This window comes from Neovison vison, chromosome 9, assembly GCF_020171115.1.
Source record: "Neovison vison isolate M4711 chromosome 9, ASM_NN_V1, whole genome shotgun sequence".
Taxonomy (NCBI): Eukaryota; Metazoa; Chordata; class Mammalia; order Carnivora; family Mustelidae; genus Neogale; species Neogale vison.
This window is the reverse complement of record NC_058099.1, coordinates 4945698-4959720: the sequence shown is the minus strand read 5'-3', so window position 1 is coordinate 4959720 and position 14023 is coordinate 4945698. Positions and strand designations below refer to the sequence as shown.

Below are 14023 nucleotides of genomic sequence, written 5' to 3'. Positions count from 1 at the left end.
AGTGTTTGTATCACATTGATATCAGGGATAACTTAATTGAAGCAGGGTTGCACCTGATGTTGAGTTGGGCAAATGTTTTTTGCCCAATGAAAGACCCAAGAGGACCACTGTCGAGCCGGCAGGGGGAAGCCCAGAGCCGAAGCCACTTGTCCCTGGACTCGCCACCCCCGAGAGGAGAAGTCACCAGCCAGCTCTTTGAGGACAGCTGCTCTGCCCACATGTGAAGAGGCTCCAGCGACGCCTCCTGTTCCAACAGCCACGGTAACCCCCTGACTTGCCGTATTTTAAGAGCCAGGAACTGTGTTATTTTGGAGCCGCTGGGAAAGAACCGAGAAGCATGTTGTTGACTGCGGGAACAGAGAGAAGCGGACCTTGCTTCATGCCACTTTGCTTCAGAGCAGCTTAAATAAGTCCTAAAACGTCTCAGCATGCAGAGCTCCTCTTGAGACTGCGAACGAAACCTGTTACAACTCGACTGGTTTAATTCTCACGGGCTTTGCAAAAGGACAAGGGTTACTTTTTTGCCACTCATCTGTTCTGTGTCGTCTTGCATCGAACACAAGAGGGATGTGGCAGGAGGAAGAGTTAAAGAAACAGAGAGGGAAGTTCTGTTTCCCGAGGCTCTGCCATCGGCCCGGCTCGCTCCGCACACGGCAGCTCATCTGAGCCTCAGCAGCGCTGCGGACGCCCCTCGCTGTCCCCATTTTATCTCAGAGGAAACTGGGAACTGGGAAGGTGAAGGCCTTGCCGCCGGCTGCTAGGTGTCCTGAACCAGGGCTGCCGCACGACACCCGTGTCCTCCACTATAACACCGGGAGCATCTGCAGACAAAGCAGTCTCGAGAAGACGGAGGGTGAAGATGCCCAGAAACTTCTGTTCTCTGACTTCAGGCCTTTCAGTCTCCCAGCATCGTCCCGGGAAAATCGTTTCACCTCTGTATCTCGGATTTCTCCAAGGGGACAGCTAGCCCCAGGTCTCGTGCTTGAACAGATTTGCTGTTGGCGGTTCTTGCCGCAGTGGCATTAAGGAAGTCAGAAAGTTGCAGTCCTCTGTTTCTGCCGTGCCGAGCAAAGGAACGGCGGAGGAGCCCGATTTGCATCTCCAGCGCTGAATGAGGGTCCTGCCGCCGACAGGGTAAAACGCGGCCTCCAAGCTAGCTAGCCCGCTGCCAGAGAGCTCGGGCTGCTTAAGAGCACCTTGCCCCCACGAACCCCCTCTACAAAAGGGAGATGGGTGATCCTGTGGTACTGCGGAAGGGGGTGACGAAAAGGAGCTTGTGAGCCTCTCCTGCTGTCAGTGCCTGGCCCGCTCCTAGCCTGGCTCTCAGACTGCAGACTTTTTTTTTTTAAAGGCAATTATATTATATTTTATATATATATATATAATCATAATATATAAATCTATCAATTTAACATGTACACCTTAAATTTACACAATGTTATATGTCAAATATATTTCAATTTAAAAAACCATGGCAAAGAGAGTGACTATCATCTCACTTCAGGACTCCCCGCTGTTGTCTGACCCTGTGGTGGCCCAGGGCTCTGTGCACTGGTGCCTAGAAACTCGGGGTGGTCATGTCCCTGAGATAAGGCTAGTCACTTCTGGATTGTCGATCAAGAACAGGACCACCACAAGTGTTAATGGTTGTGTCTCACGCAGGGGTGGGGTCGGCAGCAGAGCGAGATAAGGGACCTTGGGATTGACAGGTCAGTGGCGGGCCACCTCTTCAAACAGCTGGACTTTGGGAGTGACTTTACTCCCCTCCACTTCTCTCCCATCACCTTCACGGCGAGCCCCTCATCGGCTTGGGGGAAGGCTGGCCTGTGCGGTGTTCGCGCTTCTCCTGTGGTGATGGCGGCTCGTGCTCTCCCTTGCCCACCCGGAGCATCAGTTCAGCGCCCCGCTTCTGCCTGTGCCTTTGCGCCTAGAGCCCGTTTCAGGACAGTGTCTCCCTGCCTTCTTAGGGCGCAAACTTACTTTAATAAAACACCCATCCAAACATGGAGGGGAAGTGTGAGTCGTCTTCCCCTCTCCCCCCAAGAAAGGGTGAAGGAGAAATTCCTGATGGTGTGCTGGTTGCGTTCCCAAGTGCTTCCAGTTGTGGCTGCTCAGGCAGTAACAGTCAGATTCGCGTCTCTTAACTGACAAAACACTTCTTACCCATCTCGGTTTTTAAGAATTAGTTTCCTTTATTCCTTTCATTCTTGGCATGGCTTCGGTGTGTAGAGCGAGTGACCCACCTAGATAAGCATCTGAAAGGTCAAGGGCTTCCCTGAGCCGCATCGGAAAAGGAAACGAGACTGGAAGCCTTGCCTCTTCGTTCTTCAGGGCCTCTCCAGCTCCCCTCAGGTCAGAATTAGGAACATCATGGTTTCCCTTGTTTCGCCGCCATTCACTGAGCAGATCGAGCGACAGCACACGCTGTCCAACCCGATTTAAAAGCAGAAGCTGGAAGCCATTAAGCTTGCTTCGATTTTGCTCCGACTTTATTTTCTGTAGCTCGACAAAACGTGAAGCTGGTTTTCCTGGGAGGAGATGAGTGAGCGCGAGCCCTCTTCTTCAGAGGAAAACCGCCTCGCGGGGAAGCTGGTAGTTAGACTGGAGCCGTGTGGGAGCCCAGATCCGCGCCTGCAAAGGAGCCTCTTCCCTGGGCCCTGTCGCAGCTCCCGTGCACAGGGTGTCCGTGGAACCCGGAGCCCGAGTTCCCAGAGATTAGGAACTTGTCATCAACATGCAGCAAATCACAGAAGGTGCTCGCCACGGCCTGGCTCCCTTGAATCCCAAACTTGTCACTTGTTTCTCCTCAAACACCTAGCTGCAGCTTCTTTTCTGTTCTAAGTAGATAAGGACATTTTTTCTGACTCTGATCTTCCTCAACATGTTCCCCCTTTCTTTAGATACCTCTAATCTATTTGGAAACAGTGGGGCCAAGACATTTGGTGGCTTTGCCGGCTCATCATTTGGAGAGCAGAAGCCTGCCGGCACTTTCAGCTCTGGAGGAGGAAGTGTGGCGTCCCAAGGCTTCGGGTTTTCCGCTCCGAATAAAACAGGTACTCTGATACTTATTAGCGGTGGGGTTTTTAGATGTGTATTACGTATGTGTAGCTATCTGGAAGGGAATGTCTCTAGGGTGGCTCTCAAGGGAGTAGGATTGGAGTGCAGATGAAGTGAGTTTTCCTCCCTGGTTCATTTTTATATTCCTTGAGCATCTACTGTGTCCCCAGCACTGTTCTAGGTCTCCCAGACGTGTTAAAAACAAGAATATAAATATTTAGCAAGTGCAGAGCGTCCAAGGTAAGGGAACATACAAGACAGTGATAACTAAAATATAAACAAGAAAATACCCGAGTCATAGACGAGCTTGGGGCCTGCTCACGGTCATGAGCAAAACAAGTGGTCTGCTTGGTTTTTATGTCTCTTTTGTTTGTCCTCTTTCTTGAGTCACTTTTTTTTTCTTTTGAGCATAACATACGTGAATATATTACATATACATGTCCCCATACAGCATCCACGTACTGTAAGTACACAGGGCAGTGACTTCTCCAGGGAAGACTTCTCCAGGGAAGAGCTGCTTAGCCTAGCGTCGCTCGTAAATGCATTTGTGAGCTGTGTGGCTTTCTGTGATCATATGCGCGGTTTAGGATTTCAAAATTCGAGGAACAATACACGTTTAGATACAAAAACATACTTCATTTCTATCAACTGCCTCTCTGTCCTCTTTCTGTCTCAGATCTCCAGAGGGTCTGCATTCCTGTCCCTGTCATGTGGAAAATTGTGTGAAAAGATTTTTCCCCCAAAAAAAGATCAGTGGCAGAGTGGGGGAAGATGTTTGCAGGGAAGGAAGTTCTTTAAAGCAGACTCCCCAGGGGCAGGCGGTCAAGATGCTTGTCCCTCGTGTGTCCGAGAGCCTCTGAAATTCTGTGAGTCCCAGAGAAAGGACCCCCTCCAACCCAAGGACCAGACGCGTGGGTGGCTTTAACTTAGGACTGCCCCACCTTCCGTGCCTGGAGTCCCACCTTCTAGAACCTGAATTGCTCCGGTCTCCATGAGTATGCTCCATTACTCAGACCTGTGGCTTGGGTGGGTTAGTCTTTGATTTTTCCTAGAATTTCAAGTGCACTAGACAAGAGCATTGCAGCTTTATTTTGCCCCCAGCCTTCCTCTCAGTCAATGATTCAAAAATGAAAAGGCTACAAAGCTCTGGGTCCTAGTCAGCAAAGCAGATATTTGACCAAGAAATTTTAATTCATCAATCATTGAGGCTTAATTTATTTATTTATTTATTTTGAGGAACCAGATAATGTTTTTTTTTGATTCATGTGTTTTTCTTATGTGTTGTTCCTTATCCTGGAATCAGGTCCCCACTCACTTTGAGAACCTTACGCTTTCATTTTTTTAGTCTTGGAGAAAAATATATCCTCCTACCTTTCAGAATATTTTTCCTGTTTGACTCTTTGCCCCATGGAACCCCTCAGACTGCAGACGGAGAAAGCTGCAGGGGATGATTGGGCCGGTGGCTGCAAGGGTGACAGTGAGGCTGGAGGCAGCCCGTGGCCCCTGTGCTTCGGGTGCTTGGGCTGTCACTGCAGGACTCGTGGCAGTTTTCAGGGGGCTCTGCTGTAGGAGGAGGTGCCGCAGAGTCCTGAGCATAAAGAAAGGCTGCTTTAAATAAAGGAGTCATCCTTCCTGCCCACGCAGTGCAGATGCCTAAGACATCACGATTGGCATCTTGCTTTAATACAGATTGTAGATGGACCATTTTGATGGGCCTTTGGAAAGTTCCAGAAGTGTCCACCCTCCCTCAGTAAGTAAATAAATAAATAAATAAATAAAGCTGCCTTGGGAAATAGTAGTGCTGGAGATCACTTGGGGGGATAGAGGTGGGCCCAGATGGCCATGCCTGGCCCACCGGGCTCACACCAGTTGCGGTGGAGGGAGGCAGGCTGACCCATGCGATTAGGTGTAGGCTTGCTCTGAGTCACTCAGCCGGTGCTCCCACGATCGGCTGGCTGTACTTAGGCAAATAACATTGTCTGAGCCTCTTCCCTCCTGCGAGGTCAAGCGGGTTTCATCTGGGACCATGAAGGCCAAATGTTACGCAGCAGCTGGCACATCCCCGGCACACAGAGGGCCCTCAGGAAGTCGGTCTTGTATTGTCATTGATCAGTAGCAAATTGCTCTTATGGAGAAGAAAACCGTGAAAATGTAGCATCTAATAAAATCACACCCTTCCTAGAATCAGGAGTGAGTTGCCTTTCTCCAAAAAATAAAACCAGAGTGCCCATTCTCCTCCTCTTTCACTTAGCTCTGACCCAGGTTTGTCTGGGGGCAGAGTGTGTATGTGTGTGTGTGTGTGTGTGTGTGTGTGTGTGATGTATGTGAGGGTGGGGGTGGGGTGGGGGTGGTATGGGTGTATGTGGGGGGAGGGGTGGCACTCGTGTGTGTATGGGTGTTTAATCTCCTCTCCCCTGTCCAGTTTACTTTCTCTGTCATTGCAACTTCTCATTTTTCACTCACCCTCCGCTAAGAAGTCAGAGTAATATTGCGTGCAAGGCACCAGATCCGGCTGCGTGTGTCTAGGAAGAAAGCGTAACTAGATCTGTGAGCGGTCGTAAATAATTCAACTGCAAGGGTTTTTTTAGCACTTTTTTTTTCCAGTCTCTTATATTTGTAACCCAACAGTCTCCATTATCATGGCTTGGAATTTCACTCAAGGTTTGAAAATCTAGAATGTTAACGCAAACATGAGCCTTAGCAGAAAGTATCTTCACTAGTGATAATAAGTAAGCACGTGATTGAATCACAAAATAATAAATAACGAAAGAATTCAGCTAACAGCTTTTCCCACCCAGAGTGTGATCTTTCCTGATTCAGGTAGCAGAAGCTTGTGGTGTGATTATGCTGACGTAAGAAGGCCTGACTCGTGCCTCTGACAGCAGGACTCGCTTTCCGCGAGGGGCGAGAATAGTGTCCCTGGCGCCTCTTTCCTTGCACCAAGGCCACTGTCATTCCCTTTAGCACGTAGGTCTTCAGGCCGGGACTCATTTTAAGAAATACTCCTTTCTAGAGCAAACTTCTTATACAAGTTCATTCCGTTCCATTCCATTCAGCGCATACTCACATGATATAGCCTCAAATGATGTACGCAGTATCTTGGGGTTTGGGAACCCCGAGACGGGCCAGTCTTCCTGCCTAGTGGGCATCTCTTCCTGTCCGAGGAGGCCACCTCGGTGCACCTGACCTGCGGTACGATGGGCTCCGCAGGTGCCTGCCCCTTGCCGCACACGCCCCCCCCCCCCGCGCCCCTGCCCTGTTCACGGGAGCAGCAGGGGGTGTCGGGCCTCTGGTGGCCTCTCCTCAGGGCTGATTGATGGTTTTATCATGTTTATCCAGCCGCCTTCCTCCAGAGAGGAAATTCGATGTGCTTTTTTTATTGAGGAGTAGCTCCTGACTGCAGAGAAAAAGCATTTTTTTAAAGAAATTCTTCTGTGCAGAGAGACTGTGGAGAGAGATGTGAGAGCCATAAGCTTTAAATAAATAAAAAGCCCCGGGCTGAGTACCAGGGCCGTGCGCCTCTCCATCTCCCTGTAACCCAGTTCATAGGTTCTCCCCCTGAGAGGAGACTGGGAGCCTCTGGTTTCATAATGGGGGTTTTCACGAAGGTGGAAGCCTTTCGTGTGTCGTGATAGTAACAACATCTGTCGTCTTTGACAGCTGGGCAGGGATCGGAGTTTTCTAGAAGGCTTTTTCAGTGAGGAGCCTCAGAATGGCGCAGTGGGGCGGGGAAGGGGTCAGAAATGCGCCAGGCCGCTGCTTGATAATGATCTGAGTCCACGAGCCTGGGAGCCGACTTGTCCGGCTTTGGCCCGTGGGAAGGATTGAGGGTCTCACAGACAAACACAGGGTCTGCTGGGTTCTGAAGGCTCCAAGGAGCTCCCCGGTGGACTCTACCCCTGTGCTAGAAGCGAAGGGGGTGGCTCGGTATTTAGAAAGTCTATCGCCCCTGTCACAGTTTTTTGAATTTGAATTTCTAACCTATTTTCCCCTTTTTCCTTCCTCTTTTGATTTGGCTTCTCACCGCTGTCTTCTCTTCCTGTCTCCTTTCTTTTTCCCCGTTTCTGTTTGTTTGCCTCTGTTTTGCTCAGGTGGCTTCGGTGCTGCTCCAGTGTTCGGCAGCCCTCCTACTTTTGGGGGATCCCCTGGGTTTGGAGGGGTGCCAGCATTCGGTTCAGCCCCAGCCTTTACAAGCCCTCTGGGCTCGACGGGAGGCAAAGTGTTCGGAGAGGGTACCGCGGCTGCCAGCGCGGGAGGATTCGGGTAAGCGCCCCCGGGGAGGCACCTGGGGATGGCCCAAAGCACGGGGCCCAGTACCCATGGTTTGGAAAGACAGTTCTTGCATTTTCCCGACTGTAACTGAGCTGAGCCCCCGTCCCTCGAAATCCGCAAACAAGTCAGTCCATGATGTGTCTTCCTCCCTGGGGAAGGCTCACTTCTCCCAAGCCAGCCTCTGTCGGCGTGCAGGTGGACATGAGCTGTTCCGTCACCCGCAAACGTGGAGTGCTGGTTGGCGGAACCCTGTTCTCTTCGTGGAGCTCAAGGACGATTTAAGGGAGGAAAACAGTCCTGTCCTGGCTACTTTAGAGCCAGGCCTGCCTCTTGTGTGGGGGCTTCTGCCAGGGGATTCAAGATGAGTAGTTTTTGCCACCTTCTTTGCCTTTTGGGACTGTTGTGTCATTGACCCATTGTCCTTGAGCAAACCACTCCTTGTGTCCCTGGCTCCACTCAAGACCCCCCAGAGTGGGTATTCAGTTCACAGTGCAAGGGGCCAGCCTCCACCCTGGGCCCTGACGGGGCCCCCGGCACAGTTCTGAGTCTCAGTGACTCCTCGGCTTTTAAAGCTGCTCTTAGCGCCTCGTGCACATCCTCCCTTGAAAATGCCATATTAGGGATTGTCTTTTAAGGGCCCCAGAAATTCAGTCCGGTTGCCAAAACCCCAAGGAGAAAATAAATAGCCTTCACCGCACCACAAAGTCCTGATAAAATGTCTGTGGTGATGACTACAAAGTGCCCCGTTCAGAGGACATTGTAGTGTCTGAAGTCACCGTCTGGTGGCCCTGGGCATAGGAGGCTGGATGCGTAAAGCTAGAGACATGGGGAGGGGAGTGGGGCTTTGTTTGGGGGATGGTCCGGGTACTTGGGGTGAATCTTGGCAAGGTGATAGCATCGTTACCTTGAAAGTAAACTAAGCTATGTTTTTACTCACACCCTCCCCCCCACCCCATGAAAGATGCCGGTGTGGAAGTGCTGGCAAGTTTCCAGAAAGTGAGCGAGTTGATAAGTTGTTTCCTGGAGTTCATGTAGAGACTAATGGTTCTTTTAAATTTCCCCCAGGATACCCCAAGAATTAAAGTTAGGGAAAGCGTTTATTCTTTTTAAAGATTTGTTTATTTGATAGAGGTCACAAGTAGGCAGAGAAGCAGGCAGCGGAGGAGGGGGAAGCAGACTCCCCGCTGAGCAGAGAGCCCGATGCGGGGCTCAATCCCGGGACCTCGAGATCATGGCCTGAGCCGAAGGCAGAGGCTTTAACCCACTGAGCCACCCAGGTGCCCCTAAGGAAAGCTTCTAAAGGAGAGTTGGAACCAACTTTAGCCAGTGTTCTTGGCAGACTATGACAGACACTGATGTCTCTGGTGACCGCCTGCCCAGCACAGGTGCTGCAGGCTGGGAGGGTTTGGGGTTGACTGGGAATCTTGAGGTTTCATTTATTTATTTGAAACCTGCTATTTTCTTTTCTAGTGGGAAAGTGTCATATTCTGCCTTGGTTGGGGAGGTTAGCTCACCCACATAAGTCCTGACTGGCTGGTTAGTTCCGTTTGGCCAAAGAGGGCTGACAGGGACGGACTCGAGTGTGAGACCTCCAGAAGAGCCCGTCACCTTTCCCCGGTTCCCTGATGTCTGGCAGATGTCAGAGGAGCGCCCACTGCTCGTGAGAGGCCCGGAGCAGGGGCAGGAATAGAGCAGGACCAGTCAGGACCACTCCAAGGGTCTGCCTCCCGAAGACCCCTCACTTGTCATGAAAAGTCAGTAGAATCAAGATCTGGAGAGGAGCTCAGGACAACTAACTGGGGGAAGGAGGTTGTCGATAGCTGAGAAATGCTAAAATGATGGAATGAAATCCAAGAATTATTGGAGATGGAGCAAAAAATGTAGTGCTGCTCGATTTCCAGATGAGCTGGAATTTCCAGACGGTGGAGAGGAGCAACACCCTGGACCGGTTGGCTGTCCCGTCACATTCCTGTCCTCCTCCCTCCAAAGCTGAGATTCGCTCTGGGCTCCAGCCTGTTCTCTCTGAGACGCCAGAGGCCAGGCACGGCCCCTTGACTCGTGCGTGGCTTGCAGCCTGAGCCCCACCAGGGTGGGCCGAGGCCTTGGGGCAGCAGGAGTCTGTGTGGCCAGGCTAACCACCGACTGCTTTCTCCCTGGGACTCAGGTTTGGGAGCAGCAGCAACACCACATCCTTCGGCACCCTCGCAAGTCAGAACGCTCCGACTTTCGGATCACTGTCCCAACAGACCTCTGGTTTCGGGGCCCAGAGCGGGGGATTCTCCGGCTTTGGATCTGGTGGAGCAGGTAGGTGGCCAGACATGGTTCCCGTGCCGAAGCCTCCTGCCTTCTCCTTAGTAAATGCCTTCCCCCACTCCTGACCCCGAAGAAATGAGTGATTTTTACCTGGGGATTCAGTTTAGTAATTTGAAGGCTGAAAGTGGGTGAAAGACAAAATGCTCTTTTTAGGCTTTAATTAGACGTGTAACGTTGTGCCGTTCCTTACCAAAGACAGGCAGGACTGCCTTGATTTCTCTCAAGACAAGAACCGAAAATAATCATCATCTTACTAGACCTTGGTTTTAAAATCCAAGGCGGCAAATGCCAACAGTAAAATGTAGAGATGAGAGGTCTTGGATCGGCTGCACGCTCACTTCTTCCGATAGTGGAACGCGCAGGTTTGCTTTCATCCCTGCAACACGTTGATGAGGCGCACAAGTCAGGCATCGTCGTTTTGCAGATGAAGACAGCCCATGGGGCTCATTTGCCCTAAGAGCCAGAGAGTGGCCCACAGAGCAGGGCCTAGAACCCAAGTATCTTGCTTCTCCAAGAAGCAGCAAGTAGATGGGAAAAGAAAAATACGATTCCGTGACGACGAGGGTCCGTGTGGCCCCGGGCCAGCTGAGCAGGAGGCACTGTGCCAGGGACCGCTGCCCACCATGGGCGTCGGGGAGGGAAGAACCCTGAAATGCCAACCCTCGCCTTCCGTGTCCCACCCTGGCCTTTAGGTGGGGGGCGGCGGGGCTCTCCACGGGGAGTGAAGGGAGGGATGTGGTGGGGACAGGACCCCCCCCCCCCAGCCTCTCAAGTGTGTGTGCTCATTTCACTCCCCCCTTCCCATTTTTTCAGGATTCAGCTTTGGGTCATCTAACTCGTAAGTATCCACCTCCAGTTTTCAGCCATTAAATGAGGGAGGAGTATGTGGTATGTGAAAACATTACACTACTAACTTGTGCTCTCTTTGTACATTTGATTTGTTTTTCCCATTTTCTAAGCTTGTCCTGGAAGCATGGGAGTTCAGCAGCAGGTTTAGGGTTTCGTAGACCTGCTGATCTGAGCAGGAATAGAACAGGAGGTGCCCTGCCTGGCCTCCTCCAAGGTCACACGTAAGAGAGAGGACTGTGCCTTCGGATGAGCAAAGGCTGGAGGGCGGGGCCTGAGAGATTGCTGTTCCTTAGATCCCTGGTAGTGTCTCAGAAGCTTTGTGCTGCCCACGGACCTCCAGGCCCATCACCAAGTCTAGCATTTTGATCCTCGTTCCGTGCTGTGTGGAACTGTGTAACGCTCAAAACTCAGAGTCCCGAACTTGGCCCAGGCAGCTGCATGAGCCCCGGAGCCCTTCCTCAGAGCGGCCGCTGACCCGCCTCTCCCGGCGCTTCCTTGCAGGTCTGTCCAGGGCTTTGGTGGCTGGAGAAGCTGAGTGGGTGTCGGTGTCCTTTCCGTCCCTGTGACCAGCTGCATTCTCAGCCGCTCTCGCTGAGCTGCACCGGAGCAGCCCTTGCCCGTGAACATTCGCCCTGAAACATACCCAGAAAGAAACAGCAGAAACCAAAACTCTAGTGACGCCTGATCGCTTGTTTGTTTTCTTTCCTATTTCGTGTTGGTTGTCGTGCCCCCCCCCCCCGCGCCGTCCCCCACTATTCAACTCTGGTCTGTTTCCATGCTGAACGCATGGGGCTTATGTCAGGTCACCGCCTGGGAGAGAGGTTTCCTCGTGCCTGGGGCTCTGAGAAACCTTCCTGGCCTTCCGCCCGCCGGCAGTGTTTATCTTCAAGGGTGGCACCGGATGTCCGCAGCATCGGAGATGGATGCAAGGAAAGGGCGCGCAGGAGCTTCTCCCAAGACTTTTGAGGCTGTAACTTGGCATCTCCTTTCCGTGTCCTTGCTGCTCTTGGCTCTCAGGACCCTCCAGGCCCCAGCCTGGGCGACTTAGTAAAGGGCCGGGCAGCCCCGCATGTGGGCATCAGCTGTCTCAGAAGAGGTCGTGGCACCTAAAGGGAAGATGCAGGGGGCCGTGAGGGAAGCCTGGAAAAGAGCCCCGTGGGCGCCGATGATGGGGCCGCCGCCCCCTGGATGAGCCCCGTCAGCTCGTCTTCTTGGTCTAGCTCTGGGGGCCGCATGTCCCGCAGCTGATTTCTCCGACTCTGGAGAGGCGTGGTGCAGAAGCGCACCTTTATCTCCAGTGACAGCGACTGGTCACCAGGCCTGGTCCGCTGTTAACCGCAGGGCAGATAACCCCAGGGCGGCCGGGCGGCTGGGAGCCAAGGCAACATCTCTACGGCCGACGCCACAGACGCCACAGCCCGTGCTTGCCAGCGTGGCAGGCGGAGCCCAGCTTCAGTCCGGTCCGCAGCGGGGAGCAAGGAGCGCGGGACCCTTCAGGTCTGGGCGATTTCACTGCTTAGGCCTGCGGTGCCCTAAGCAGTTGCCGACAAGCAAGAACGGCCTCTCGTCGCTGTCGGGCCAGGATGCGACGGTGCATTTGGCTCAGGCCATGGCAGGGGAGGGTCAGGAAGGGCTGTTCAGAATTTTACATGTTTGAAAGTTCTATTTTAAAATGCTTTAATAAAAGTTTTCCATGTGATTGAATCTGTCCCGCAATAGCCAGTGTGGTCTCGCTGCTTCCGTTGGCTTCCCCCCTGCGCCACAGCCCACTCTGCTGGTCCCCCTCTGCGAGACTGGCCTGGACCCTCGGTGTGACGTGCAGGTCCCCACGCCCCCATCCTGCAGACCGGGACTTGGTCCTGAAATGGGGCCTGGACATCCCAGGGCGATGAGCTTCCTGGTTCTTCGGACCCTCAGAAGAGGATTGCCAGCCAGCGTCACTGTTGGGCCCCAAACCAGATTTAGGTCCCTGGTGCAGCAGGAGAAAGGAGTAGGGTCCGTCTGTGCCTTCTGTCAGGGCATCTGCCTTTCGGAGAGCTTCGACTCGAGCAGCTGCTTAACACGTACCCATGTGGGTCCTTGTGGAATGAAAGAGCCTGTCTCCCCCTGCTCTCTCACGAGGCTCCCTCAGCTGTGGGGCAGGGGACAGTCCCCACGACACCCACACAGCCAGACATGGGGCTTGTTCCCCGTGCCTGCGCGCTCTTTAGCTCCCACACAGGGGCCATCTAGAGCCAGCAGCACTCCGCTGCCTGGGAAGAGCTCCCAGTGGAGGCCCCGCGCTCACGGGGGCGAGGCGCTGAGCACAGACTTCTGCCTCAGCATAGCGTCGTGCCGACAGGCACCCAGACTGAGCCAGTCCCCTGCCGCCCCGTTTGCCCCCTCCTCGATGCTCTTTATTATAAATAGAAGCTGGTTCGGCCTAAACCCTTGACCCCGAATTCTCTGTGTTAAGCCAGTGTAGAGGTGGCATGTGACATCTCCGTTGTCAGCTATGCCCGACCTGACGACGCCCCTGCCACTCGCGGGCAGGCAGCAGCCCCCGGAAATGCATTGCCGGTGCCCCAGCCCCTCTGCCTCCCTTTCTGGGGCTCGGTTACACTGGTAGGTGGCCGGGGTCATCTCCGAGCATCCCCTGAAAGCCGAGCTCCCAGGCATGAGCCCTTCCTGAAGCGGGGCTGGCGCGTGGGCCCGGGTCCCCACGAGGCGCCCAGGAGGAGGCCTGCGCGCTCAGCTGCGCCGGTAGGTGGGCAGCTCACTGGCCTGGTTTCTCTTTCTGCTGGTGTGGCGCGGGAGAGGCAGGAAGGAAAAGGGGAAGACAGTTTAATGAGTGAGGTTGTGTTTTGTTTGGCTTTTCCACACACAGATGTCCTGTGTTCGTAATTGGTGCTTCAGATGGCAACACGATAAGAGGCCAGAAAACGGGTTTCTCGGGGACAGAAGAACCCGGACGACAACATAGGTGTGCGTGCAAGTCCCTTGCGTGTTGATGTGGCTGGGAAGCCCCTGAGACCTGAGGCGGAGGTCCCCTCGGTGTCCTCCTGCCTGTTGGCGTGAGCACCTGGTGCTTGCCCGCAGCTTTGCTCTCCACTCTGGCAACCTCCAGAGAAGTTTCTAGATCAGGTCTTCAGCGCTGCAGGAAGAGTATGGACCTCCAGGCTGACCTGATCCTAACCCTCATGGGCTCTGTCACCAGAAGTAGGCAAGGTCCATCGCCTCCTGGAGTCCTTGAGGGCCTTTCTCTTGGTGGCGATGGAGATGGGAAGGCCACAGGACCTTGCCCCACCTCCAGGGTAGAGAGTTCTGATTCCCAATTCAGCTCTCCGGGTTTGGAGTGGGGCGTACCTTCCACATGGCAGTCGAGCCCCTTGTCATCCTAACACAGGGCCCCACGGGGTGACGGCTCGCCCCCCACCTCACGAAGCTAACACAGCTGTGCTTGACTTTCATTTGGGGTTCTGATCAGAAAGCTGACTTGGGCCCTTCACAGGTGGTCTGTGGGCCACATTCTGAGAAACCTTTTAAGTGCAAT

At 53.4% G+C, this 14023-nt stretch overlaps 1 protein-coding gene across 4 annotated transcripts in view; it reads left to right on the top strand.

Moving 5' to 3' along the window:
* Nucleotides 1-12207, top strand: part of NUP214 (nucleoporin 214) — a 101425-nt gene extending 89218 nt beyond the window's left edge. For all 4 annotated transcript variants that reach the window (XM_044264668.1, XM_044264665.1, XM_044264667.1 and 1 more), the window contains 5 exons: nucleotides 2901-3053; nucleotides 7149-7320; nucleotides 9494-9633; nucleotides 10456-10480; nucleotides 10993-12207. In XM_044264668.1, the coding sequence (XP_044120603.1) occupies nucleotides 2901-3053; nucleotides 7149-7320; nucleotides 9494-9633; nucleotides 10456-10480; nucleotides 10993-11026 (524 nt within the window). In that variant the 3' untranslated portion in view covers nucleotides 11027-12207. The remainder of the gene's footprint in view (nucleotides 1-2900; nucleotides 3054-7148; nucleotides 7321-9493; nucleotides 9634-10455; nucleotides 10481-10992) is intronic.
* Nucleotides 12208-14023: the final 1816 nt, after the last annotated feature.